At 42.9% G+C, this 26724-nt stretch overlaps 1 protein-coding gene and 1 long non-coding RNA gene across 3 annotated transcripts in view; one reads left to right on the forward strand and one right to left on the reverse strand.

Moving 5' to 3' along the window:
• Nucleotides 1-10174, forward strand: part of COL6A2 (collagen type VI alpha 2 chain) — a 58489-nt gene extending 48315 nt beyond the window's left edge. The window contains exons 27-28 of one of the 2 annotated variants that reach the window (XM_075317429.1): nucleotides 1611-1649; nucleotides 3841-7125. In XM_075317429.1, the coding sequence (XP_075173544.1) occupies nucleotides 1611-1649; nucleotides 3841-4136 (335 nt within the window). In that variant the 3' untranslated portion in view covers nucleotides 4137-7125. Of the gene's footprint in view, nucleotides 1-1610; nucleotides 1650-3840; nucleotides 7126-8812 lie in introns of those variants that run through there. The other variant, XM_075317428.1, reaches the window with a different exon arrangement.
• A 6493-nt stretch (nucleotides 10175-16667) lies between these two features.
• LOC142245902 (uncharacterized) overlaps nucleotides 16668-26724 on the reverse strand; it is a 60970-nt gene continuing 50913 nt past the window's right edge. Inside the window, exon 4 of the long non-coding RNA XR_012724806.1 lies at nucleotides 16668-19384. This is a non-coding gene — a long non-coding RNA (uncharacterized LOC142245902). The remainder of the gene's footprint in view (nucleotides 19385-26724) is intronic.

Raw genomic sequence — 26724 nt, forward strand, 5'->3', positions numbered from 1 at the left:
AGCTACACACATCAAAGGCATAGAATATAACTGGCATGGCACAAAGGGAGGAGTGGCCAGAAATAGCGTCCTGGGAACAGGAATGAGGCAGAGGGAAGTTAACTCTTGACATGATTAGGCTGGGGCTGGAACACTGCCAAAGCAGATACCAGCATGGATCATGACAACAGCAGCATTGCGCTGTGTAATTGTGAATTCTGCCCTGGGTTGAGATAAAACACTTGCTAGAGAGTAGTAAATGGGTAATTGGATCTTTCTAACTGTTTTATGACTCCTCACTGCTCCATTTTCTATAGTCTTCATTAGGCAGCTGTAATCTGACACTGCAGTGAGCTGGCAGTCTGTTTTAGGCTGGCCGTATACATATTAGATGGCCGTACACATTAGATTATTTGGCTGATCGTGTGACTTCTTGGGAGCAATCACTCAGCTGAGCCCTACTGTGTTCTCTATGAGAACGTCACCAGCTGAAACGTCAGCCGGCGGATTATCTAAGAGAGAACAACGCGATCTGCGGATAGACCATCACCTGAGCCCATTGATATTGGTGGGTTAAGCCGACATTAGTCTAATGTGTATAGGACCTTTACGGCATGTATACACATTCAATAGTTACAAATCTGCTGAAGATACTGGTGTCTGGCGGGAAGAACGCGGTGTTTAGCCACATTGTTGCTACATTTTTGCTGCAGATTTGCTTCATTTATGAGTGAAAAACGCTTCGAAAACACTTAAATAATTGACACGCTGCATGTAAAAAATAAGCAACATGTCGTTGAGGTTTCGGAATAGTACTCAGATTACTGGGACAGTAACGTTTTGTGGTTTTTTTTCCACCCTGGAAAAAAACCCCAGAAAGAAAACTTGGCAAAAACGTAATCATACCCTTACTGTGACCATGATGGATTTGATCAGTTTTCCAGAGGGAATGATGAGTTCAGAAGGCAGGAGCAGGGGGAAGAATAAATGTCTCACAAGTAGATAAGATGTATTACAAATGTCTTAGGGGTACTTTGGACGCTGCGACATCGGTACTGCAATATCGTCGGGGTCAAATCGAAAGTGACGCACATCCGGCACCAGTAACAACGTCGCAACGTGTAAAGCCTAGATGCGCCAATAATCGATCGCAAAAGTGTTGAAAATCAGTGATCTGTGTAGCGTCGGTCATTTTCATAATGTCGCACCAATGTCGCTGCGTGTGAAGCCGCAAGAGCGAGGAACATCTCCTTACCTGCCTCCACCGGCTATGCGGAAGGAAGGAGGTGGGCAGGATGTTTACGTCCCACTCATCTCCGCCCCTCCGCTTCTATTGGCCGCCTGCCGTGTGACGTCGCTGTGACGCCGCACGACCCGCCCCATTAGGAAGGAGGCTGATTGCCGGCCAGAGCAACGTCGCAGGGCAGGTAAGTGCAAGTGAAGCTCCTGTAGCGATAATGTTCGCTACGGCAGCTATCACATGTGCGACGGGGGCGGGGACTCTCGTGCTCGACATCGCTAGCCGATGCTAGCGATGTCGCAACGTGCAAAGTACCCCTTAGATTTACTTATACTATTGTTTGTTGAAATCGCAGTGACCATTTTACTCCTTCATCTTGTCTTTTATATAGACCCCAAAACTGTATGTCCGGATCTGCCGTGTCAAGCAGGTAATACATTTTACGTTGATCTTTTTAATTTTAGCAGCAGTTGATCCTGAATGTACATGTTCTTGTGTGTGTATATGTGTCAGCCATTGTCTCATGTCCTGTGTTCATACTTCACATTTTAGCTTGGCTTCTTACATTTCTTTGCTTTGCTGCAATATGTGATAGGTATGAATTTAATATATACAGTAGCAGTTGTATATCTACATGACCGCTAACACTAAAACGGCCATTAACTGGGTTGTCCCTTATCAAATAATTTTAGCTATAGGCATTGATGTGTAAAAAAAACAAACCAAAACTGAACTTTAAAAAAAGGTGCAGCAATCCAGCAAGGAGGTTCTGAAAATCCAGTTTAAGGGGTTTTCCCATCTCCAAGATCCTATCCAAATATTTAGTAGGTGTAATAATAAGAATATTAGCAAATACTTCATGTTCAGGGCATTGCAGGACCATAGGTATCCATAGTTATGACCACGAGAACCTAACTAACTATGACTATATGCGTGGTCGTAACTATGGATACCTAAGGTCCTTCAATGCCCTGAACATGAGGCAAGAGAGAGAGGAAATCAGAAGAACTGCATTTTTAATTGGAGATATTTACTAATATTATTATTATTACTACTACTGCGTATTAGGATAGGGTCTTGGACACACCTACAATTAATTGCCTTTTACAGATTGACCCTTGATACATTCTTCTATCGAAAGTCAAACTAACCAATATGATAATATACATAATATATATATATATATATATATATACACAAAAAAATAATACAGCAGCTCCATGGATGAGCTGATAGTTTTTCAGTTAAACTGAGTTTTGCTTACACGTTTTGGCTGCAGCTATAACATCTCGTCACCAGTGTTACAGCCAATCACTGGGATCAGCGGTTCATGACTCCTACAAATGCTGAGCTGCTGAGTTTAGTGATTAATTACCAAAGCTTAACCAAATTTACAGAGAAAAAGGGGGGAAAGGTAAAAAAGATGTCTATATTACGTGCAAAAAGAAAATGCATTTTCCACCACCTTTACTCAAAAATAAATATGGCTAGAATGGTTCATACTAAATAATCAAACCAACTCACAAGCAAAAGAACCAAGGAGCAGAAAATAAAATGAATAAGCTTTATTGTGAATTCATTAAAACAAGGGTGTAATAACCAGAAGGTACACAAGGTGACAGCACAAAACAGCAGGAGGAGAAAGGAAAATAACACTGTATGATACCAATCTATAAAAAAATTTACAAACCACATCCATATCCCACTTAGTGACCGAGGTAATAAAGCTCAAACAATAGTAAGTGGCTAAAATATAGGGGAATGGAAGTAGTTGTAGAGAATATAAATATATCACACTGTATAATAGGTATAACTGACCTGTAGACATCTCCTCCTGCTGGAATGGCTCCAGTCCAGTCTCAACGTACATTTCGGCAGAGCCTTTGTCACCACTGCATCCAATCAACAAAGATCAGGGCAGCATTGGAGAGGCATCACAAGGCCAGGGGAGGTAAGGCTCAGTTTGAGCCTGTGTGCTAAAGTTAGTTGAAAGTTGGCAAGCCATGTAATGAACAACTAACCAGCAAATATATTTCAAGGTCCTGACATTTTAGGCAAACCCCATTCATATGATTCTTCCATCATATCTGCAATACAAAATTGTATATACTGTAGATGACAGTCCTTTATGACAGTTCTTTGTATATTGTCATGTAAAATCACCCCTACAGTTAGGATTCACTCGTATTGTCCATAACAAATTCCAAGTTGTAAGGCATCATTTAGCGAATAACAAAATTACGTACAGTATCTCCTCTATATGTGAGATAAGATAAGACGTCTTCTTACCGTATGTTAGCACAAGGCCTTTACCACTTTCCTGAGAGCACAAAATCTATGATATAGCCAGAAAATGGCAGGGTCTGCTTAGGATTTTGCTATTTTGCTTGCTGCATCTGTTTCTAACATTTCCAGCTTTTTCCCTACCATTTCTGATATTACTGATACTTCCCTGACCTGCACAGTTTGGATAGGCAAAAACAAACACTAAAATCTAGTGGTTAAAGATTATAAAACTAGGAAGGGCAAAAAAAGATTTCCTAATATCTATAAACAATTTAATGTTTATTGTCTCAGGGTAAAGAGAACCCTGACCCTGTCCTTCTGGCCCTCACTTGCAGGTGGGAGAGGACATAACCCCGAAACTATCGTTAATTACGACCAAAGTGAAGAGGGTGTGGAGGTCATCTTTCCTAAAACCGTACCTCAAATTGCTGAATACCTTGAGTCTCAGAAGGCGAGTTCCGAGCCCACAACACACTCCCAGCTCATTGCTATGATGGTTTATACAGCCGAGCGAGCCAAATTCTCCAGCGGAGACGAGAGGCAGAACTGGACCGGGCTGTTTGTTGATGCTTTTAGAAGGGTTCATACAGACATTGTAGGCGATGCCTATGCACTGACCGGACTTTGCTAAAGTGATGTTCTTATTCCACATTTGTCATAAAGGCAGCATGCACCTGTTACAGGTTTAACAAGTGTATATATATATAAAGAGATTTATGAGTGCTCTTGGTGTAAACTTGATAATTAAGTAGATGTACATAGAAAGTATAGATCTATAGAGCTATATCCCAGACAGGACTCTGGCATGAAGAAAGTATTAATAAATAAGCAGTATATTATATTTTATGTAATGTTACTACACATACATAAAATGTGATCTATTTACAAATGAATGCTTAGTGAAAAGGTTATTTATTTAACCAATACATGTGTGCTCACTTCCTTAATGCTTAAAGGGAACCTTTCACCAGTTATATTGTTTTAAAATGGCTACATCATGGGCTAGTGGCTGCAGAGCTGAGTAAAACATAGTTTAATTTTATTATTCTGTCTGTTACGGAGATATTAATTTGTGACTTTTAGGTTATTATTTATATTATAGTTCAATTGGGCATTACAGGAGATTTGTGGGTGTGTACTTATTCCCCTGTTTGAGCTTGACCAATCATAAGCAAACAGCGTCATGCAGAAGACAAAAGAACACGCCCTCCTCTCCTCATGGATTTATGCAGAGCTAGAGCAGAGCTTAGTCTGAGTTCACATTTCCTGTAATCATTTGTTAGAACAGATCCTGCAGAGATCCATTGGCAAAAAGATTTCTGCCGGATCCTTTTTTTAACATGGTAGTCTATAGATTAATTTATTGCTATTTATCTCCCATTTGAAATGGATTCTGTAGCAAAAAAGCGGATCTGTTACACATGCAAGAATAACGGATGACTAAATAGCAATCCATTAATGGAGGCATTCTCCATGGACTATCATGTTAAAAAATGGACATCACTTATTTAAGAATGGGGGAGAAAAAGTTGTGTTTGCACAACATTTTTGCCAACAGATCTCTGCAGGATCTGTTATAACTGATGATTAAAGGACATTATTAATGAACTTAGCTTTATGTATCATTACAACCACTTATAGATTTAATATCAGCACTAACAGCTCTCAATCTCCTTCCACACTGACTGCCATCAGATGAGATCTGGAAGTGTTTGTCTGCTCTGTTCAATCTCTACAGCTGCAGAGATAAGTGACGCTGTCAGCTAATGCTTGGTCAAACTCATGCAGGAGAAGGAATACACACCCCAGGAAAAATCTCTGGTAATGCCCAGTTAAACTTTAGCATAAATTATGACCTAAACTATACAAGTTAATATGTCAGCAATGTAAAAATGAAAAGAAAAAAATAAGACTCAGCTCTGCAGCCATTATTCCATGGCCAGTTTAACATGCACAAACTTTTGAAAGGTCCTCTTTAACTACACTTAGGGGTACTTTGCATGCTGCGACATCGGTAACAATATGTTACCGACGCTGCAGCGATAGTTCCCGGCCCCCGTCGCAGGTGCGATATCTAGTGATAGCTGCCATAGCGAATATTATCGCAACGGCAGCTTCACACGCACTCACCTCCCCTGAGACGTCGCTCTGGCCGGCGATCTGCCTCCTTATTAAGGTTGCGGGTCCTGCGGCGTCACAGTGACGTCACACGGCAGGCGACCAATAGAAGCGGAGGGGTGGAGCTGAGCGGGACGTAAACATCCCGCCCACCTCCTTCCTTCCGCATAGTCGGCGTGAGCTGCTGGAGGCAGGTAAGGTGATGTTCCTCGCTCCTGCGGCTTTACACACAGCGATGTGTGCTGCTGCAGGAGCGAGGAACAACATCGTACCGTTGCTGCAGCTTAATTATGGTTTTCCCCGACCCTGCACCGATGATACGATTACAACGCTTTTGCGCTCGTTAATCGTATCATCTAGGATTTACACACTACGATGTCGGGAGCGACGCACGGAAGTGCGTCACTTTCGACATGACCCCACCGACATCGCACCTGCGATGTCGCAACGTGCAAAGTACCCCTTAGAAGTTTTAAATATCAGTTATAATACAAGATGCCCTAATCTACCAATCTCCCTCCTTCAAAGTAATCATTGTAGGGCCTAAAACTAAGAAATTAATTTTTTTATTTGTAAGGTCTTTGAACTCAATGTTTTAGCTATGAAAAAAAAAGAAGCAACTAATTCAGTTATAAAGTTCTAGAACCCTGAAAACAACACTAAAGATCTCAAGATTCAGGATTTAACTACATTCAAAGAATAGCTGCTGTTAGTGGGAAACTTTACATCTAGCTATACGTTTCACCAGCCTTAGCCTGTCCCCTGTAGAAATGTGGTATTTTTGTGCACAGTTAGCATTTTAGTACATTACACTGCCAAGTCAAAAAAGCAGTCCGCCATGTAGTGCTTGCATTGGCCGCTCCCATCTCTAGGTTGTAGAACGAGGTCACAACAGATGATGAACCTTCTGAGATGTCCATATTGCTAAGTTTGGACATCATACATGAGAAAACAACTTCAGAGTTAAAAAAAAGCTTAAAAAAGGTTTGTTTGGCTAATTGTTTTCTATAGGTTGCTATGAGATCATCTTTAAAAAAAACCCTTGTTCTCCATTATCTATCCCACTTTCTTTTTTTTTTACTTTTCTCATTATGTCTGCATCTCACTGCTTGATGAAATGTATAAATGTTTATATGTGATCTTGTGAGAATGTGTCCAAAGATAAGAAAATGTGCTAACTGCAACATACACAGTAAGATGGCATTCATACAGCCATGATTGTCTTTTTTGTTACATCTGTATATATATATATTACAATTAGAGCAGATCAAATTAATGGAAAATAGAAATATTTTTCTGCTTGCACAGTTGGGATGTGACACAGTAAACTATTGCAGTCTGAATGCCACTTGTTATATTGTATTATTAAAGGGAACCTATCAGGTGCAATATACACCCAAAACCACGAGCATTTTTGTGTGTATATTTCTAATACCTGCCGAACAGTCCCAGGCTACAGTAGCATACATATAGAACACGTACATACATATAGAGATCTTTAGAAAAAGTATTTCTAAAGATACTTTATGATATGCTAATGAGCGTAGGGACCAGTCACAAGGACTTTAGTTCCCCCAACTAGTCTGCCCTCTTAGCATGTTAGCACACCCATAGGAGCGTGCTAACATGCTATTCAATGTCCATTGCCCAGCGTCATCAGCGGTGATGTGCATGCTTGTGTCCGTTGTTACCGCCTCAGATGCCGGGTTTAGGGTCAGTGCGCATGATCAAAAGTTACAGCATTTCCGGTCATGCACACGATGAAGCCGGGTATACACGTCCTGGCTCCAGAGAGGTCTAGTTTGCATGACCAGTAGTTCCGGGACTTCTGATCATGCGCACTAAGCCTAAACCTAGCGTCATGAGTGGTGACAGTGGACACAGGTACGTGCGTCACTGTCAATTGATGCTGGGCATTGAATAGCACGTTAGCATTCCTATAGGGGCGTGCTAACATGCTAAGAGGGAGGACTAGTCAGGGAAACTAATGCCCTTGCGACTAGTCCCTGCACTCATTAGCATATTATAAAGCATCTTTAAAAGTACTTTTTCTAAAGATCTCTTTATGTATGCTACTATAGGCTGGGAGAAATATGCACACAGCACTGCTCGTGGTTCCGGGTGCATATTGGACGGCTTTAGGCTAAGTGCGCATCATCAGAAGTCCCTGACACTTCTGGTCATGCACACTAGACCTCTCTGAAGCTGGGACGCGTACACTTGGCTTCATAGTGCGCATGACTAGAAGTGGTGGGACTTCTGATTATGTGCACTGAGCCTAAGCCCAGCATTCTGAAATGCTGAGAACAGACACAGGTATGTGCGTAACCGCTGATGACGCTTGCATTGAATAGCATAGCTTCTGTGGGTGTACTGACATGCTAAGAGGGTGGAATCAGCACAGGAACTAATGCCCTTGCGACTAGTCCCTGCACTCATTAGCATATCATAAAGGATCTTTAGAAATACTTTTTCTAATGATCTCTTTATGTATGCTGGTATAAGCTGGGACAGTTAGGCAGGGATTAGTAATATACACCCAGAACTGCTCGTGGTTCTGGGTGCATATTGCACCTGACAGGTTCCCTTTACAGTAGTGGACAACCTGTTTAAAAAGTCAGATCACCAAAAGGTTTCCATTAAACTGATATCTACAAGCACTACTAACCTATCATTGCAGTGGCTTTATATGCTGTGTTCACAATATACCATAGATTGTTTGATATTCCTTGGTAGAGCATTATCTTCACATTAAGTCCATAAACCATAAATGTACCTTACATATGCCATTTCTAATATTGATGTGTCAACATCTGGGCCCAGGAGTGACTGCTGACTTTGCAAATCCCCTGTGGGCAGTGCTGGGGACATATTTTCTATGGATCTTTTGCAGCCCTTTAATAGTGGATTTTTCTGTCTGCTCTGCCGATGTAGATTTTTTTGGGGCTTTCCCCCCCCCCAAAAAAAAATAAGTTTTGTAATAGAAGATTATTACCTCTCCTCCCTTTCACATTTTTTTTCTATACTCGTAAAATATTCATTAAAAAATATTTATTAGGAGAGAAATAGTAAATGTGATTTGTTAGTAAACAGCCAAAATTACACAAGTGAACTATATCCATGCATGCGAGTTTATTATATATAGTATGTCAGCTGTATACATAGCATATATACACCTTTTTCCCGCAGAACTTGCAGTTGCACAGTGCACTCAGCGCCCAGTGGATCTCGTCTTCCTTTTGGATAGCTCTGAACGTATGGGAAAGCAAAACTTCCGACATGCAGCAACATTTGTGGAGGAGGTATCGAGACGTCTTTCTCTGTCAAAGAGTGCTGATGACGCTAACAATGCTCGTGTGGCCCTATTGCAATATGGTGGAAAGGATGAGCAAGCGGTGGCATTCCCACTTACATATAATCTAACAGAAATTTACCAAGGTCTATCCCGTCTTACTTACTATGACTCATCCTCGAATATTGGAAAAGCCATTAATTTTGCCATCAGTAGTATCCTTGAGGACCGCACCAGAGGTGCAAGGAAATTTGCAGAAACTTCGTTTGTTCTAATCACCGATGGCGTTACAGGTCAAGAAGATCTGGATGAGTCTTTGACCTCCATGAAAAAGCATAACATTGTGTCTACTTTGGTGTCTGTTGGATCAGACCTCGATATGCCGGTGCTAAGGAAACTTAGTTTAGGAGAGGGAGCAGCCATCTTTAAAGAGAGTGATTATGGAAAACTCACTGAAAATGCATTTATGGACAGATTTGTTCATTGGGTTTGTTAAAAACAAGGTTAGATTTATCAAGAAATGAGAAAAAAAATGGATCTTTGTACATGTCCCACTTTACCAGTACATAATATCTCTCGAGATTGATATTTTTTCTGTTATAGAAAATGTCAATGTCTTATGAGCTTTGTGTACTGGTAAATTGGCCCCATGCTGATCTCTCCAAATATCTATCACGATTTATTAATAGATGTCTTTAATAACTGTGGTTCTTTATAAATCGAAATTCCCAGAAACATGCAAACATATTCTCATTTCTCGATGAATCGTGAAAATTTCACACAAGCACACACCGATACATACACTGACATACAGACGTCAACAAAAAGGGGGTCATTTTGTGAATAGGAACATACACTAATTGGTGAACATAAGACATAGGGGTTGGGAAGCGTACAAATACGTCTACATTTAAGTGCAGGGTAATGTTTCTAAAATTGGAATTTTTTGTGTCGTAACAGGAAAACATTCTTGGGTGTGCACAACTCCTTGTGTCATGCTCAGACGTGATCAGCGTCACATTCATGCGGTGCTAACTGCAGGTCACGTGTCATGGTGTCCTGAACTTTAAACCTGTGGCAGGGGATGTAATGGGGCTAAAGGTTGGTTACATAGAAATGTATTTTTGTACATCTAACGAGGAGACCTCACCCTCACAACCATTTGTTGTCAAGTGATACAGCGATCTAAGGATTGGGAGACCATCCTTTGTTTGTCCTGGAATATCCTGCTGTAAAAACAATAAAATGTTCTCCTGTCATATTGTGTCTCACTTTTTTATGGAGTAGTAGTAGTAACTGAGTGCATTTAATAGGTGGCAGTTAGTGATGGGTAAACCCAGACTGTAAAAGTCCGGATCCGCACAGGTTCAGAAGAATTCGAGCACCGACCCCAGGCCTGGAGTTCTCAGGGAACTCTGAGTAGCAATTCGGGTCCGGCTACCCGGGTAATAAAAAGAACAATTCAAAGAAAATAAGAATAAAGCAAGCGCTTTGTACTTATTGGCTGTACACTGCTTCTGGGGCCACTTACTCTTCTTCCAGAGTAGCTATTTGTCTTCAGGCATATGCACTGCTTTCCCTGTCCACTGGCAGTCCCAGCGTTTTTGATTGGTTGCAGTCAGACGCACCCCCACAGCGTGTCTGACTGCTTTTGAAGCAGAGATGCTGTGTGTGTGTAAAAATAAATAAATAAAAAATTGGCATATGGCCCCCCATGTCATGATACTCACCCATAATAAAGCATATGGCTACAGGCTGAAGCCCCCAGCCGTGTCCGTTATCTTGGCTGTCTATGAAAATAACAGGAATCGCATGTGGCTTTTTTTTTTTAAATATTTAAATAAACATTTTTTTAAGAAAAAAAATTGCGTGTGGTCCCCCCCAATTTTGATACCCAGCCATGAGAAAGCTGACAGCTGGGAACTGGTATTCTGAGGCTGGGGAGGCCCATGGTTGTTGGGCCCGCTAACCTAAAAATACCAGCCTGCAGCTGCCCAGGTTTCTCGCATCCATTAGATGTGGCAATCCAAAAACTTTAGCCATCTTATCCCAATTGCCCTGGTGTGATGGCAATTGGGGTAATAAGAGGTTAATAATAACAGCTATCAGGTGCCACTAAGCCCTACATAATGTAATGGGGAGGGTCCATTTTTACAGCAATAGAGATGAACACAGATCGCCTCAGATTGAAAGCAAATAGACACGTTGTCACACAGGTTGGAGGCGTGTCTGACTGCAACCAGAGATCCAGGGACTGCTGGTGGGCTAGGGAAGCAGTGCATATGCATGGATGATAATGAGTGGCCTCGGACGTAGTGTGAGAGCCACGTGGGAGACTCAGTAAGTATAACATTAAGGTGCTTGCTCCAATCCTCCTATCCCTTCTACCACCATTTTAAAGCACTGGGTTCTGGTCCCCATAGACTTATATGGATCAATTCCGAGCCCAAACCGGGTTTTTTTTTAAACCCCAGTTGGACCCGCCAATCTTGGGTATCTGCGTGTCTGCCCATCTCTAATGGCAGCTGCTAAAAGTTTAAATAGGTATATGACAATTAAACTATATTTTCAGCAAAGGGAAACAAGTGATCAAACTTTCATATGAAGAACCGTTCAAGCTGAATGCAGTCTAAAACAAGTCTGCGTCCTGTTGAAGGATTGCAGGGAAGACACTGAAAACATGTATTCCCTGCAGAGATTTCTTATTGTATGAAATAATGTACCGTATTTTTTTATTATAAAATGCTCCACATTATAAAACGCAAGCCAAATTTAGAAGTAAATAGAAAAAAAAAAATTTTTAATGTTAAAAAAGGGGTTTTTCTTATATTCTTGAGTCTGTTTTATAATCCGGATATAGCTCACCGGAAGGGGGAGAGTGTGGCAGTGGTGCAGCGGGTCACAGGAAGCAGGGTCGCTAAAGGACGACAGCGGCACAAGGGTCCGGGGCTTGGGGGAGGGGATGTCGCAGGGGTGCAATGCGGGCACCATTGATCTTTGGGAAGTGGACGCTATGGGCCTCAGGAAAATAGTTGCGGACAGAGGCAGTGCATGTGCAGGCTGAGGTCTCGGAGATGAGATCTCAGTCTGCTCATGCACTGCTTCCGATGCGATGGACTGCAGATAAATGGCTGCGGGAGTGCATGTGTAGATTGAGATCTCAGCTCTCAAAGATCTCAATCTTCACCTGCGCTGCCTCTACAGACATTTTCCTGAAGCCAATCATGCCCACTACTCGGAGATCAATGGTACCCGCATTGCACCGCCGCAACACCTACTCCTCTCAACCACGGGCCCACAGCATTACCCCACTCGTGCCGCCACTGCCGCCCTTTAGCTGCTTTCCTGCCTCCTGCGCTCCTGGTAAGCTATATCCAGATTATAGGACACCCCCCAATTTTTCCCCCAATTTTTTGGGAAAAAATGAGTATTATAATCCAAAAAATACGGTATTTGTTTAATCCAAACAAGTGGTATGCTTTAGGCTACGGTCACATGACCTTATTTTTCACAGCCAAGAAAATCACGGTTTATGATAGCTGCATTTGGATAACAGCATTAGACACCTTGATGTCACAACTTCCTGGGGTGCTCACTAGTCATCCTGGTACTTACTATTGCTAAATTTCTAAAATTAATAAATATTCCATACTATCTGAACTAAAATGTACAATAAATGGGAATAAAGCAAATCTGTCATTCCAAGTGTACAATATAAATATAAGCCCCATAAGTATAAGTGTGATTTTATAGCTTCATTTTACTCTACATGGAAATGACAGATGTAAGAGCTGAGTAATAGCTATAGAAAACAAGTACAATCAAGCTGTTATAGACCCAGGCTTTATCTACACAAAGATGAACTTATAAGTTGAAAGAAAAATACTACAAAGATCATATTACAGCAAAAGAATCTCCCATGAAGGTAAATCGTGGTGCTGGTTCAGCTTTAGTAGGTTCCATTCTCTTTTTGCTATTGGATGTTAAGAACCTGTGCCAGACTTTCCACTCCAGATGAGATGAAGAACCTGTGCCAGACTTTCCACTCCAGATGAGATGAACTATATTTGGATAGGGAATGGGACCAAGGTGAATAAAAGAAAGGTGGAAGAAAAACCTTGTGCTTTCTGCTTGGTCAAACCAGGCACCAAAATAATGCGGTAGAGCACTCTTTATTCAATAATTGCCCCTACACAAAAAGCTTTTTTTTCCATTGTTACTATTTAAAGGGAACCTGTCATCAGAAATTTAGCTATAAAGCTAAAAGTTCCCCCCTCTGCAGCTCCTGGGCTGCATTCTAGGAAGCTTCCTATAGTTTTTGTGGCACCTTTTATCCCAAAATAAACACTTTGTAAACTGGTACCTTTTCGTATGTAAATTTCTTAAATTTTCCATGTGGGCGGGCTGCCTGGGGTCCGTTGCTGTTCCTCCATCATATTTACGCCGCCCCCGAATGCTGATTTTGAAAGCTCAGGACACTGCCCCTGGGTGCCCGTGGTCCCGCGCATGCGCTGTTCCACTGTAGCGGTGCCGTGCACTGTGTGCACGTGTGACCGCTGTGACGCTTTGCGCGGGCACGAGGTTATGGGCGGCGCTGTTAGTGTCATCAGTAAGTGCCGCCCATAACCTCGTGACCACACTTTCCCCTATTTTACAGCGTTATGCGTAAGCGCTCGCTGGCCTGATGCCCGGACGTTCCCTCCTTCCCATCCTGCTCAGCAGCAGGAAATAGATGGGAGGAGCGGACGGAGCAGGAGAGCTTAGGTTATGGGGAGACGCGGCAAGCATCAGAGTATATATATAGAATAGGGGAAAGTGCGGTCACGAGGTTATGGGCGGCACTTACTGATGACACTAACAGCGCCGCCCATAACCTCGTGCCCGCGCAAAGCGTCACACCGGTCACACGTGCACACAGTGCACGGCACCGCTACAGTGGAACAGCGCATGCGCGGGACCACGGGCACCCAGGGGCGGTGTCCTGAGCTTTCAAAATCAGCATTCGGGGGCCGCGTAAATATGATGGAGGAACAGCAACGGACCCCAGGCAGCCCGCCCACATGGAAAATTTAAGAAATTTACATACGAGAAGGTACCAGTTTACAAAGTGTTTATTTTGGGATAAAAGGTGCCACAAAAACTATAGGAAGCTTCCTAGAATGCAGCCCAGGAGCTGCAGAGGGGGGAACTTTTAGCTTTATAGCTAAATTTCTGATGACAGGTTCCCTTTAATTTATGATGTTTTCTTCTATGAAAAATATGATTATGATATTCAGATGATGTGGGATCCATAGGCAATAAGACAGGAAAGAAAACAATGAATCAGTACAGAAGAGCTAAGTGTAAAACAAATCAAATTTATATCACAGACATTACATCGTATAGTGGTGTAAACCCATGAACCTTGGCAGGGTTGGAAACACCATTGCAGCAACCTGTGCAGCCAAAACAAGAAAACCTGGACACAAGTGCGGCATTTCTTCCTACAAAGCAGGTAAAATTGAGCATTTGATGAGGTATTGAACTGCAAAGGGCCCATATATTGTTCTTGCACTGGGGATCTCTTCTTAGTCCATAGCGTATAACCAAAGCCAGCCTTAATGGTGTGTGACCTGTGAAGTTGTACTGGGTAGAGATGAGCAAACCTGAAAAGTAAGGTTTGGTGGTCGTACTGAACACAGACTTTACTAAAAGAAAAAATCAGTGTTCGAGTTCAGAGTTTACATATGCTAACCACTTGAGCGAGCATCGCTGTACTCGGGTACGCTCGGTGCTCAGCCCAGTGCAAACCGCTTGCAGTGTTTGAACAGCTCACACTGGAGGTATGCGGTATACAAGGGCTATGTAAGGGGCTCATACTGTATTTAGGGGGACTATGTGAGAGCACATCCTGTATATAGGGGGCTACTGAAGGGTTCATACTGTATATAGTGAGTTCATGTAAGGGCTCATACTGTACACCGTGTGCAGAGTTATTAGGTAAGTTGTATTTTAGAGGATTTTTTTCATTATTGATCAACAACTATATTCTCAATCAACCCAAAAGACTCATAAATATCAAAGCTTAATATTTTTGGAAGTTGGAGTGGGTTTTTTTTAGATTTGGCTATCTTAAGAGGATATCTGTATGTGCAGGTAACTATTACTGTGCAGAATTATTAGGCAACTTAATAAAAACCAAATATATTCCCATCTCACTTGTTTATTTTCACCAGGTAAACCAATATAACTGCACAAAATTTAGAAATAAACATTTCTGACATGCAAAAACAAAACCCCCAAAAATTAGTGACTAATATAGCCACCTTTCTTTATGATGACACTCAACAGCCTACCATCCATATATTCTGTCAGTTGCTTCATCTGTTTACGATCAATATTGCGTGCAGCAGCCACCACAGCCTCCCAGACACGGTTCCGAGAGGTGTACTGTTTTCCCTCCCTGTAGATCTTAAATTTTTGAGGTACCACAGGTTCTCGATGGGGTTCAGATCAGGTCAACAAGGGGGCCATGTCATTATTTTTTCATCTTTTAGACCTTTACTGGCCATGCACGCTGTGGAGTATTTGGATGCATGTGATGAAGCATTGTCCTGCATGAAAATCATGTTTTTCCTGAACGATACCGACTTCATCCTGTAACACTGCTTGAAGAAAACCCACCCACCTGCCCTCAGAAGTGGATGGCTGTATATGGGTGGAGATCCAAACTGCCCAATTAGTGACTTCCACTGGGGTTCAAGTCAAGTCCAGATTCCAAACCAAACATTATCTAAAATCCAGCATAACCTACTGAACCGAACTTTCACGGGTCCGCTCATCTCTAGTGTGCGTGTATCAGCTGCTTCTGGTAAAAAGGGCACCTTAGATTGCCTTAGCCTTTTCACCACCTGAAATCCTAATTAATTTTATGACCGTATTAAAATTTTCTCTTCAGGGAGGAAGGAGACAAACTCTAGTGCCACCTATTGGAAGTAGCAATCCTAAATGTCAAAAGTAGCTATTTAACAAGCCTTTTCATAGGACCTAAGATTTATGTCAGATCAGAACCTCAATTTGCAGTCATGGTGTTTTGGGATGAATGTCCCTCGTCAGTGCAAAGTATGAGATCTTATCTGGCTGTATGAGAGGCTATAGTAGGGTCTAAGGGGAAAACATTTCTCCTTGCGGAGACTGACAACCAATCTGACTGTCAGTGGTGAGGAGTCTTAGGCCATGTGCCCATGGGACAACGTACCCGTGGATTTTGCTGCAGGTTTGTCTGCAGGTTTCCCACAGCTGCTCCCCAGAATTCGCAGCTATCCATTGCTGCATTATTCGAGCATTTTTGTTGCGGTAAACCTGCGGGACATGTGCGGAAATACCTGCAGAAGTCCCACCCTCTATCTCCATAGCGGAAAGGCAGGAATTCCGCAGATATTTTTGAATGAGTAATTGACATTCAGTTACGTGCGGCTGCGGGAAATCCGCAGCATATTCCGCAGCCGCACATACCGCAGCATTGATACAGCGCTCCCCAAATCCCATAGGATAACAAGGGGAGTGTCTGTACTTGCGTAAACCTGTGGATTTATCTGGAAAATCCAGATAACTCCACAGGTTTTCTGCAGCAAAATCCACGGGTACATGGTCTGTGGGCACATAGCCTTATAGCTGCATATGACCATATTATACACTGATCAGGCAAAACAATAAAACCACTGACGACCAATAATATTATTTTTTCCTACCTTGTGAAAATGGAACCTGTCAATGTGTAATATGTATTAGACAGTTAGTGGGAAAAAAATCAGTTTGTTAAGTTGATTTATTAAACATAGTAAAATGGACATAAATATAAGGTTCTAAGAAACTTTGACAAGGCTGAAATTGTGAAGAATAGAAAAGTAGAGCAATTTCAAAATTGCAAATTTTATTAAATGTTTTTGATATGCAGTGGTGAGTACCAACCAAAAGTGGTCCAAGGTAACAGATCTGGTGACAGGTCATAACCACCCAAGGCTCATTGATGCAAGTCATGGGAATTCATGAAAGCTTTATTTGGTTATTGTACATTATTATTTTTGCAAAGTACCTTGATGAAGGAACTATTTTTAATACAAATTTTATTAAAATCACATATAAATCAGATATTAGAGTTCAAAATCCAAATCTCAGGAATGAAACAGAAGACAAAACAGAAAAGAATGAATGAAAAAAGAAAAAAAAACCAATGTTCATTAAGATAGAATTTTAAAATTTTGTTACACACAAGTAACTAATGTGTGCAAAAATATTGAATTCAGCAACAAATAGTAGATCTTTTCTTGAGTCATCATAACATTACCAACATTTAACACCCACTATTCAATAGAGGGCAAATTCCTACTTATCCAAAGATGAATCATAATCTTACAAGTAACAGCAGATATCTTAGAATCCTTAATTTTTAGATTACCTATACCAGCACACTTAACACCTCCTAACATTAAATCTAAATGGATCAGAACAGAGAGATGTAATCAAACCTATGAATTAATATATAATGAGTAATTTTAGATGCGTCACCTATTTCATTGTGTTTGTCTCGAATAACTCTATGTTCAGGTCTTCAGATATTTTGCAGATAATGTCTTACATACATGTAAAAGTCGTGTTTTTTAAGGTCACATGTTTAGTTTGTCTGTATTTCTCAAATATATTGAAATAAGTTAATCACAAGCTTGAAATTAGAGTAAAAAAAATGTTACCTGTGCAGGAAAATTAATCTAATATTTTGTAACAAAACTAAAATCTAAACTGGAACAAATACTTCATATTTCCTAAGAAAGATTATTTACATCTCATCCAAAAAGATTCTGTCACCAGGATTTTGCGATCCCATCTGAGAGAAGCATAATGTAGGAACAGAGATCCTGATTCCAGCGATGTTTCACTTACTGAGCTGTTTGCTGTCATTTTGATAAAATCAATGTTTTCAGCTCCAGTTCTAGCAGTTATTTTAATGTGGAGCTTCATAATGCCGCCCACAACACTGATTGGCAGCTTTAGGTGCATATACAGTGTACACAAAAACCTGCCAGTCAGTGGTGGGTTACACAGAGCTCTTGAATATGCTGGACTAACTACCAACAGGCAAAGTAGTTTTCTAGTGATAATTAGTAGGGATGATCGAATACCTCAAATATTCGGCTTCGCGAATATTTGACGACTAGGTCGCCGCTATTCGACTATTCGCAAATATTCAATGCGCAATGTAAGTCTATGGGAAACCCAAATTACAACTATTCGGAACTATTCGGGTTTCCCATAGACTTACATTGCGCATTGAATGTTCGCATAATGGCGACCTATTCGTCGAAGCTGAATATTTGAGGTATTCGATCATCCCTAATAATTAGAGCTGAGCGAACCTGAGGTTTAAGGTTCAGGTTCAGAAACTGACTTCTCAAAAAATCAAGTTTGGATTCGAAGTTCGAGTGAGCTTTGACTGCAAACCGCTCAAGCAAGCAGCGCTGTGCTCGAGTATGACTGATGCTCAGCACTGTGGAAGCCGCATGCAGTGTTTGAATGGCTCATACTGGGGGTAAAATCAGCATGATCTGGTGTAATGTGTGCACACACACAATAAAAATTGAAAAATCCGCCATTAGAAGTGTTCTGCTTATGACTGGCTGCATGTGGATGGAGACATGAACTGCCCAATTACTGACTTCCATTGAGGTTTGGATTAAGTCAGGGTCACAAACCGAACCTTATCTAAGGTTTGACTGGGCCCTGAGAACCAAACTTCCAAAGGTTCGCTCATCTCTAATGATAATCTCCTGGTGATTACACAGTAATTTTAGCAAAACTCCAGTAATCAGCCCAGTAAGCGATAGATCAGTGGAATGAGGGTCTCTGCCCCTAAAAAATCAAATTGGATCCAAATTTTAGCAACTTTCTTGTGGTACCGTAAGGGGTCGCAATTCAACCCCATTCATCTGGATTACACTGTGCTGTAGTATTGGCACATAGCAAACCTTGGCTACGTGACCTGTGTCGCAGCCAAAGTCACCATGTAGATGCAGAATTACTGTGTTTTATCATAGCAACCTACAATTACATTAGGAAAATAATAAAAGCTCTAAGGCTTACATAAAAATTTAGATAAAATGAACAAAGTGATCATTCCATGCTAAAATTCTCTAAGAGAAACCATTTTGCAATACTACAGTGATTGATTTTTTTGCCTCAATTTTCTAAGACAAAAATAACCAAAAACCAACAGACATAAATTACCCGTAAAGTTAACTCCTGTAATTAATTAATAAATCAATCAACCACAACATTAATCAATTTATTTGGTTTCAGTACTTGTTGCAATACTACAGTCAATATCTCTCTCAATTGTTAATGCATACAGACATTTTTGTTTGGTTATATGTTGATATTAATGTAGATTAAAAAATCTTCTTTCAAGTTGCCAATATCAATATTTTACTTCAGGTCTGCAAATACAAACATACAAAAATAGACGTTAGTATAAAACATATGTAGTATAATGTTCCGGTCTCATTACATTAGTAATCATAAAGACAAAATAGCCAAGCAGAAAATTTAAGGAAATTGTATCAAAAGGGATGCAAAGGAAAAAGGAGATTTTTTTCTATAGCAAACAGTCGGATTGCACCTTCCATTTTTCATAAACTTTTTGAAGATTTAAAGCAGTGAACAAATTGGTTGTCAAAAGGCAATTTTTTCACCTGTCCTATTCTCTTTTGTTACATCTCCCCATACTTTCATATTGATTCATATACAGTCAAAATGGCCTAAATATTATACCTTATCACGCAATATACACTTCAAGCCAAAATAATTGGGAAACCTAAACATTACACTTGAAGGAGCTTTTATGACCTCCTGATCTAAATCCATATTGTCATGCGGTGTTTAGTGTTGCACTCACTGGGTATCATAGTGGCGTCAGACTCTGTTCGCATTGCAGAGGCCAACAGGCAGCCTGGGATTCCTTTGTTGCACAGCCTCTCATGGGCGTCGGCTGGTTCTGGTTGTGTTGCTCTCCAGTTCAGCAGGAGTTAATTCCTGCTGGGAGCTCAGGCTGCTGATTACCATCCTCAGCTGCATGCACTCTTTATTATGTTTTTACTGAGTGCCAGAAATAGCTTCTGCTTCCTCGGCTCCTCTACTCTATGGTGTTCAACAAAATGCGGTTCTGCGTGGTGTTTGAGTTCTCCAGTTGTGTATTTATTTCCTACCCCTTTTACATTACTCCCCAGTTCACATACTGTCTCTCATTTGTGTATGAGTGCAGTGTACATGAGTTTTTGTTTATCCTTGTTTGTGCCTATTTGTGGGGTTTTGGTTACTGGGTTTCCCAGGGTGGGGAGGAGTAGTATTAAGGCTTAGATAGGAGACAGGGTCACACTGGATGCTCGAACCTGGCTACCATCATGGCTACCTTCGAGATAAGGGCAGCACAGTGGCCCCAGTCTTCTTAAGGTCAGCCTAGGAGCCCCTTTTTCATCTGTACATGACACATATAATATGTAGTTGGTCTCTTTCTAGCTTCTTCTCTTATGGGAAGGCATTATGCAAAAATTTGTTGTTTGGGGGAATCTTTGGCCATTCATTAAGAAGAGCATTGTAAGGTCAGGAATCAGAACATGATAGAGGGAAAAAATGTGGAGTTTTTTTTTTAAACACAATTTTTAACCATATATATTAAATGGAAAATAAAATGGTTTTAATTTAATTTTTTGGAACAAGTTGGAATGTGTATATTGACTCATGTGATAGTGTCAGTAAACTCTGCAATTGTTTTCCTCTGAGTTGTTCAGTTACCCACAATGTCAAAGTGAGGTTAAGCCTCGGAGCATGGGATATCATCACTACATATGTATATGCTATGCGGATAAGAATAATCTTCAAGGTAAGTGAATATTTATGTGTAGATTTAGAATTTCTACAGTAAATGAGGCCAACTAGCAATATTTCACAAAGGAATGTCTTGTTTTGTCTCTTTTCTTTTCACACAAGCTATATTTGTGAGGACAGACATGTTGGATGAGGGGGCTGGACTCAGAATTTTTGTTCCATTTCATCCCAAAGGTATTTTATGGACTTGAGAACAGAGCTCTGTGCGACTGATCATGTTCTTCCCCCACCAAACTCTCCCAACCATTCACTTATGGACCTTCCTTCATACAATGGACAGGGTCATGTTGGAACTAAAATGGGCTTTCTTTAAACTGTTCCTACAAAATTGCAAGCACTTGTCAAAAAAGTCTTGGTATGCTTAAGAAGCATTAAAAGGGTGATCTGGTCTGATGCCTATAATGCCCTTTATAACTATCTATCTTAAAGCCCTAACCACTTTTGTAATTTAAATTATTATAAAATTCCCTACTGTTCTCCCTATACTTGTTTTTCTTCTGTGCCTCCTGTGGCTTTTCATTTGAGGAGAATCTCAAACTGGACATTACAGGAGGATGATTCTGCAGTAATTTCCGCACAACTTCTATCATTTCCCTTGAAATAGGACATCATTAGGGTGCAGTGTTGCAGTCGATTGCTACAGCTCCTGTCACTGCTGTTCCCTGAGGACTAGAGATGAGCAAACCTGAGATTTGATGTTCGCAGTTCAAGTTTGGAAACCAACTACGAAAAAAACAAAGTTTGGGTTCAAAGTTCATGTGAGTTACGAGTGCAAACCACTCAAGTGAGCAGCGCTGTGATTGGGTATGATTGATGCTCAACCCTGTGCAAGCTGTGTGCAGCGTTTAAACAGCTTGCACTTGGGGTCAAATCAGCGGGATCAGATACAGTGTGTACACATACACACAAAAAAAAATTAAAAACCCTGTCCACCCTCCCCCGAAAGTGTTCTGCTTATGGCTGGCTGCAGCCCAATTACAGACTTCAATTGAGGTTCGGATCAAGTCGGGGTCACAAACTGAACTTTTTTAAGGTTCAACTGTACCCTCCGAACTAAAGTTCCAATGGTTCGCTCATCTCTACTGATGACATCCTTTTTCAGGGGTGGGGTGGGTGAGGGGAGAATGGAGAAGTGAAATGACCGCAGATTCATTTACCGCCGCAAGAGTCCCTGTTTCTATCACCTCTATTTTTACATGAAATGAGAGATCATCAGGAAGTAGTGATTTAAGCTGGATGGGTAACAGGTTCACCCTAATGAGATTTTTTTTAAGGACGGTGATAGAAGCTATGGGGCAGCAATGCTGTTTTCATCCCCATCCCCAAATAATGTCTCATTTTAGGAAAAGAAACGTCATTGACAATGCGAGCGGTGACCACTGAAGCTGCAGTCAATTTTCCATCACCCATCTGAAACAAGATGTCTTTGGGAAGGTAGTAACAAGACTGTAGAAGGTGACAACAGCGCTGCCCCCTCTTGGCGTCCTGTTTTCGGGTATGTGGGTTGACAGAAGCTGCAGATAAGTGGCTGCAGAGTCATTATCCCATGACGTCCTGTTTGGAGTCTCCTCAAATGAAGTGTCACAGTAAATTAAGAAAAAAAAATCAGATATAGGGAATAGATGTAGGGAGGGGGAGAATGGTAAAAACATTTGTAATGATAAAGCAATTACAGAAGTGGTTACGAGTTGGACTTAAGCAGGCTTTACACGCTGCGATCTCGCTAGCGATATCGCAAGCGATCGTACCTGCCTCCGCCGGTTATTCGACACTGGCATATCGCTGCCCATCACGCACAACCTCGCATACCCCGTCACACGGACTTACCTGTCCTGCGACGTTGCTCTGACCAGCGATCCGCCTCCTTTCTAAGGGGGCGGGTTGTGCGGCGTCACAGCGATGTCACACGGCAGCCATCCAATAGAAGCGGAGGGGCGGAGATGAGCGGGACGTAAACATCCCGCCCACCTCCTTCCTTCCGCATTGGCGGTGGAGGCAGGTAAGGAGATGTTCCTCGCTCCTGCGGTGTCACTCACAGCGATGTGTGCTGCCGCAGGAACGACGAACAACATTGCTAATTAGAAGAGAACGATTTTTTGTTTCAGGACGACCTCTCTGCGGCAAACGATTTTGGCCGCTTTTGCGATCGTTTTAGGTTGCACATAAGTGTCACACACTGCGATATCGTTAATGACGCCGGATGTGCGTCACAAACGACGTGACCCCGACGATAAAACATTAACGATATCGTAGTGTGTAAAGCCCGCTTTAAAGATGGTTGTTCTTAAAAGTCATTATTGGAATCAGAAAACCCGTTTAAGCTTATCATTCATTGGAACTAAGTGGCTTAGACCAACCCATTGATAGACATCTCCATACCATTATCCTAATGTAGCCAGGTAAAGGGTTTTTTATCTGCAAATATCACAATTTTGGAGTACATACACTGTAATGGTAAACTTATTCTTTTTGGTGGGATAAGTGGGAAGAGATGGCAAATAAATCATTGGGTCTTTGTTTCATTGTTACAGTATTCACTGTGCGAAATAAATAACATGTGGTTTTGTACAGCAAATTCTATATCTGTGTTTTAAGTCATTTATTTAACCATTGACAGAGCTGTGTTCTGGCTTGTTTATTTTTTTGTAGCAATTACTAAGAATGTCAATGGTAACACCTTAGAGAACAAACATCTTTTTGACACCTTTTTATTCCGCTTTTTTTGGGAGGTGGACTGAATGAAATTCTAGTTAAATTGTACTGCCACTAGTGCTCATTACACACCCAATTAAATCACCTACTGCAATGTAACAATCCCAACAAGCCTGGAATTGAAAGTATGAACATCAATAATAACCACTAGCTGCCTATAGTGAAATGTAACACCCTAAGGCTATGTGCGCACTTACCGGATTTTGCCGCGGATTTTCCGCGGATTTGCTGCATGTTTCGCTGCAGAAAATGTTCATAACATCTCTGCAGTGAATCACCAGCAAATCCTATGGAGAAAAAAAATCCTGTGCGCACTGGGCGGAATTTGACAGCTGCATGTTTTGCTGCGGGAATCCCGCAGCAAAAACAAGTGCATGTAACTTCTTTTCCGCACATCGCTGCGGGATTTCACTCCATTGACTCCAATGTTAATCATGAAATCCCGCAGGGAATAACGCAGGCAGCAAATTCTGTGCGGTTCACTGCATTTTCCTGCGTTATTCCCTGCGGTATTTCGCGGTTTACCTCCGGTAATGTACATCGCCTGTCTGCGGTTTTGCAGGGAAGTGATGTCATTACAGGAAGAGGAAGCAAAGCAGAGAGTAAACAAACACACAGATCACACACACACACACACATCACAGACACAGAACACATAGACACAGACACATAGAACACACATAGAAAGAAAACGGAAATATAGAAAACAAAGAACGTGGGCTCCGCTGCATATTGTCACGGCCGGGCGGTCGGGCAGACCCAGGAGGTGGATCCACTGGACCGAACTCTCTGAGATGGTGGTAGGGAGTCCGGCAGCTGAAGCACTGATGGGCAGTAGAACAGTCCGTGCAAGAGAAGGCAGCGGAGGAGTCCCAGGGACCACGGAGTCACAGAAGGTGGTCTTGGTGACGTAGCTCAGGTTCGGAGGCCGAGGTGATATCAGGCGGGGTCCGGAACCTCTGGAGCAAGATGACGGGTCACCGCAGGGATCCGGGATGGTACGGACTGTCAGATGGCAGACGGACAGCGTGCGGGGATCAGGACACGGCAGACTGGATGGCGAGGCAGGTACGGCTCTACAAAGACAGATAGGTGAGTACAGGCACATAAACACCAAGAGACCTGACTCCTAGCTCAGGGAACACGAAGATCAGGCCCCGCCCCCTTGGACAATGACCCCCTATATACCCTGTACCTGTGCAACCTCATTTCCTGTTAATGGACGCTGGCCCTTTAAGAAAGGGTCAGTGACCGCGCGCGCGCCCTAATGCGCATGCGCGCCGCCCGGGTGCCAGAAGCCAGGGAAGGAGGCTGCGAGGAGGACGCAGGGGAGCCGGCCAGGTCCAGGGAAGCTGTCGGGCGCCGGGATCGGGGGCCCGGAGCCCTGGGACGGACGGAATCCGGTGACTGGGGAGCGGAGAGCGTGGCAGGTGAGCCGGGGAACGGGGGTGAGGACCCGGGGAGCGTGACAGTACCCCCCCCCCCCACGCCCCCCTCCCCGCAACCGGGACATGAAGGCACGGATAAGAGGAGTGCCCACGTTCTCCCTGGGCTCCCAAGACCTATCCTCAGGACCATACCCTTCCCAGTCCACCAGGAAGAACTGTCGACCTCGTACGGTCTTCATGGCCACGATATCCCTTACCGCATAGATGTCATCATCGGCAATAGGAGGAGGGGCCGGACTGGCAGCAGCGGAGAAGGGACCAAGGACAACCGGCTTGAGCAGAGAGACGTGGAAGGAGTTGGGTATCCTCATCGTGGCCGGGAGCTGTAGCTTGTAGGATACCTCATTGATCTTGCTGAGGACCTTAAACGGCCCGATGTAGCGAGGACCCAGCTTGTAGGAAGGTATCTTCAATCGGATGTACTGGGAAGCAAGCCAGACCAGGTCACCAGGAGAGAAACACGGAGGATCCAGACGCCTCTTGTCAGCGTGTTTCTTCATCCGCTGGGAAGCGCGCCCAAGGGACGCTTTGACAGAGTCCCAAATGGTAGCAAAGTCACGAACTGCAGTATCAGCAGCCGGAACATCCGATGAAGGGGATATAGGCAATGGGACGGCGGGCTGGAGTCCATAAACAACATGGAAGGGAGATTCGGAGGATGACTCACTGACGTGGTGGTTATGGGAGAATTCAGCCCAAGGCAGAAGCGAGGACCAGTCGTCGTGATGGGCGTTGACATAGTGACGTAGGTATGAGGTCACGATTTGATTGACCCTCTCCACTTGGCCGTTAGACTGAGGATGGTAAGAAGAAGAAAAGTCCAGAGTCACTCCCAGATGTTTGCATAGAGCCCTCCAGAAGCGGGAGGTGAACTGAGTTCCTCTGTCGGACACTATGTGGGATGGAAAGCCATGCAAGCGGAAGATGTGATGTATATAGGCTTCCGCGAGTTCCTGAGCAGAGGGCAGTCCGGCCATAGGAACGAAGTGGGCCATTTTGGAGAATCGATCAACCACGACCCATATGACTGTGTGCCCGGAGGATAATGGCAAGTCCGTAATAAAGTCCATTGCTATGTGTTGCCACGGGACTGAGGGTATCGGTAAAGGCAGAAGACGGCCATGGGGCAAGTGTTTGGGCGTCTTGTTCCTGGCACAGGAGGAGCAGGCAGAGACAAAAGCAGCGACGTCCGTGCGAAGGGATGGCCACCAGTAATGGCGTACAATCGCACCCCATGTTCTCTTCTGACCAGCATGCCCGGCTGTTTTTGAGGCATGACCCCAGTGTAACACTTTTTGCCTGTCGGTATCGGAGACATAGGTCTTCCCGGGCGGTATCTGGGCTAGGGTAACAGGGGCCACCGGAATGATGTTGCTAGGACAGATGATGGGTTGGGTAGTCTCTTCCTCCTGCTCCATGGGCATGAAAGACCTGGACAAGGCATCAGCGCGTACATTCTTGTCCGCGGGTCGGAAGTGAAGCTGAAAGTCGAACCTGGCAAAGAATAAGGACCACCTGGCTTGCCGTGGGTTCAGTCGCTGAGCGGACCGCAGGTATTCTAGGTTCTTGTGGTCCGTGTAGATGATCACGGGATACACTGCACCTTCCAGGAGGTAGCGCCATTCCTCCAGTGCCAGTTTGACTGCCAAGAGCTCTCGGTCCCCGATGGTATAGTTGCGTTCAGGCGCTGAGAAGCCCTTGGAGAAGAATCCGCAAGTCACCATCTTCCCGGA

The sequence above is a fragment of the Anomaloglossus baeobatrachus genome, chromosome 7, assembly GCF_048569485.1.
Source record: "Anomaloglossus baeobatrachus isolate aAnoBae1 chromosome 7, aAnoBae1.hap1, whole genome shotgun sequence".
In the NCBI taxonomy this organism is placed as follows: Eukaryota; Metazoa; Chordata; class Amphibia; order Anura; family Aromobatidae; genus Anomaloglossus; species Anomaloglossus baeobatrachus.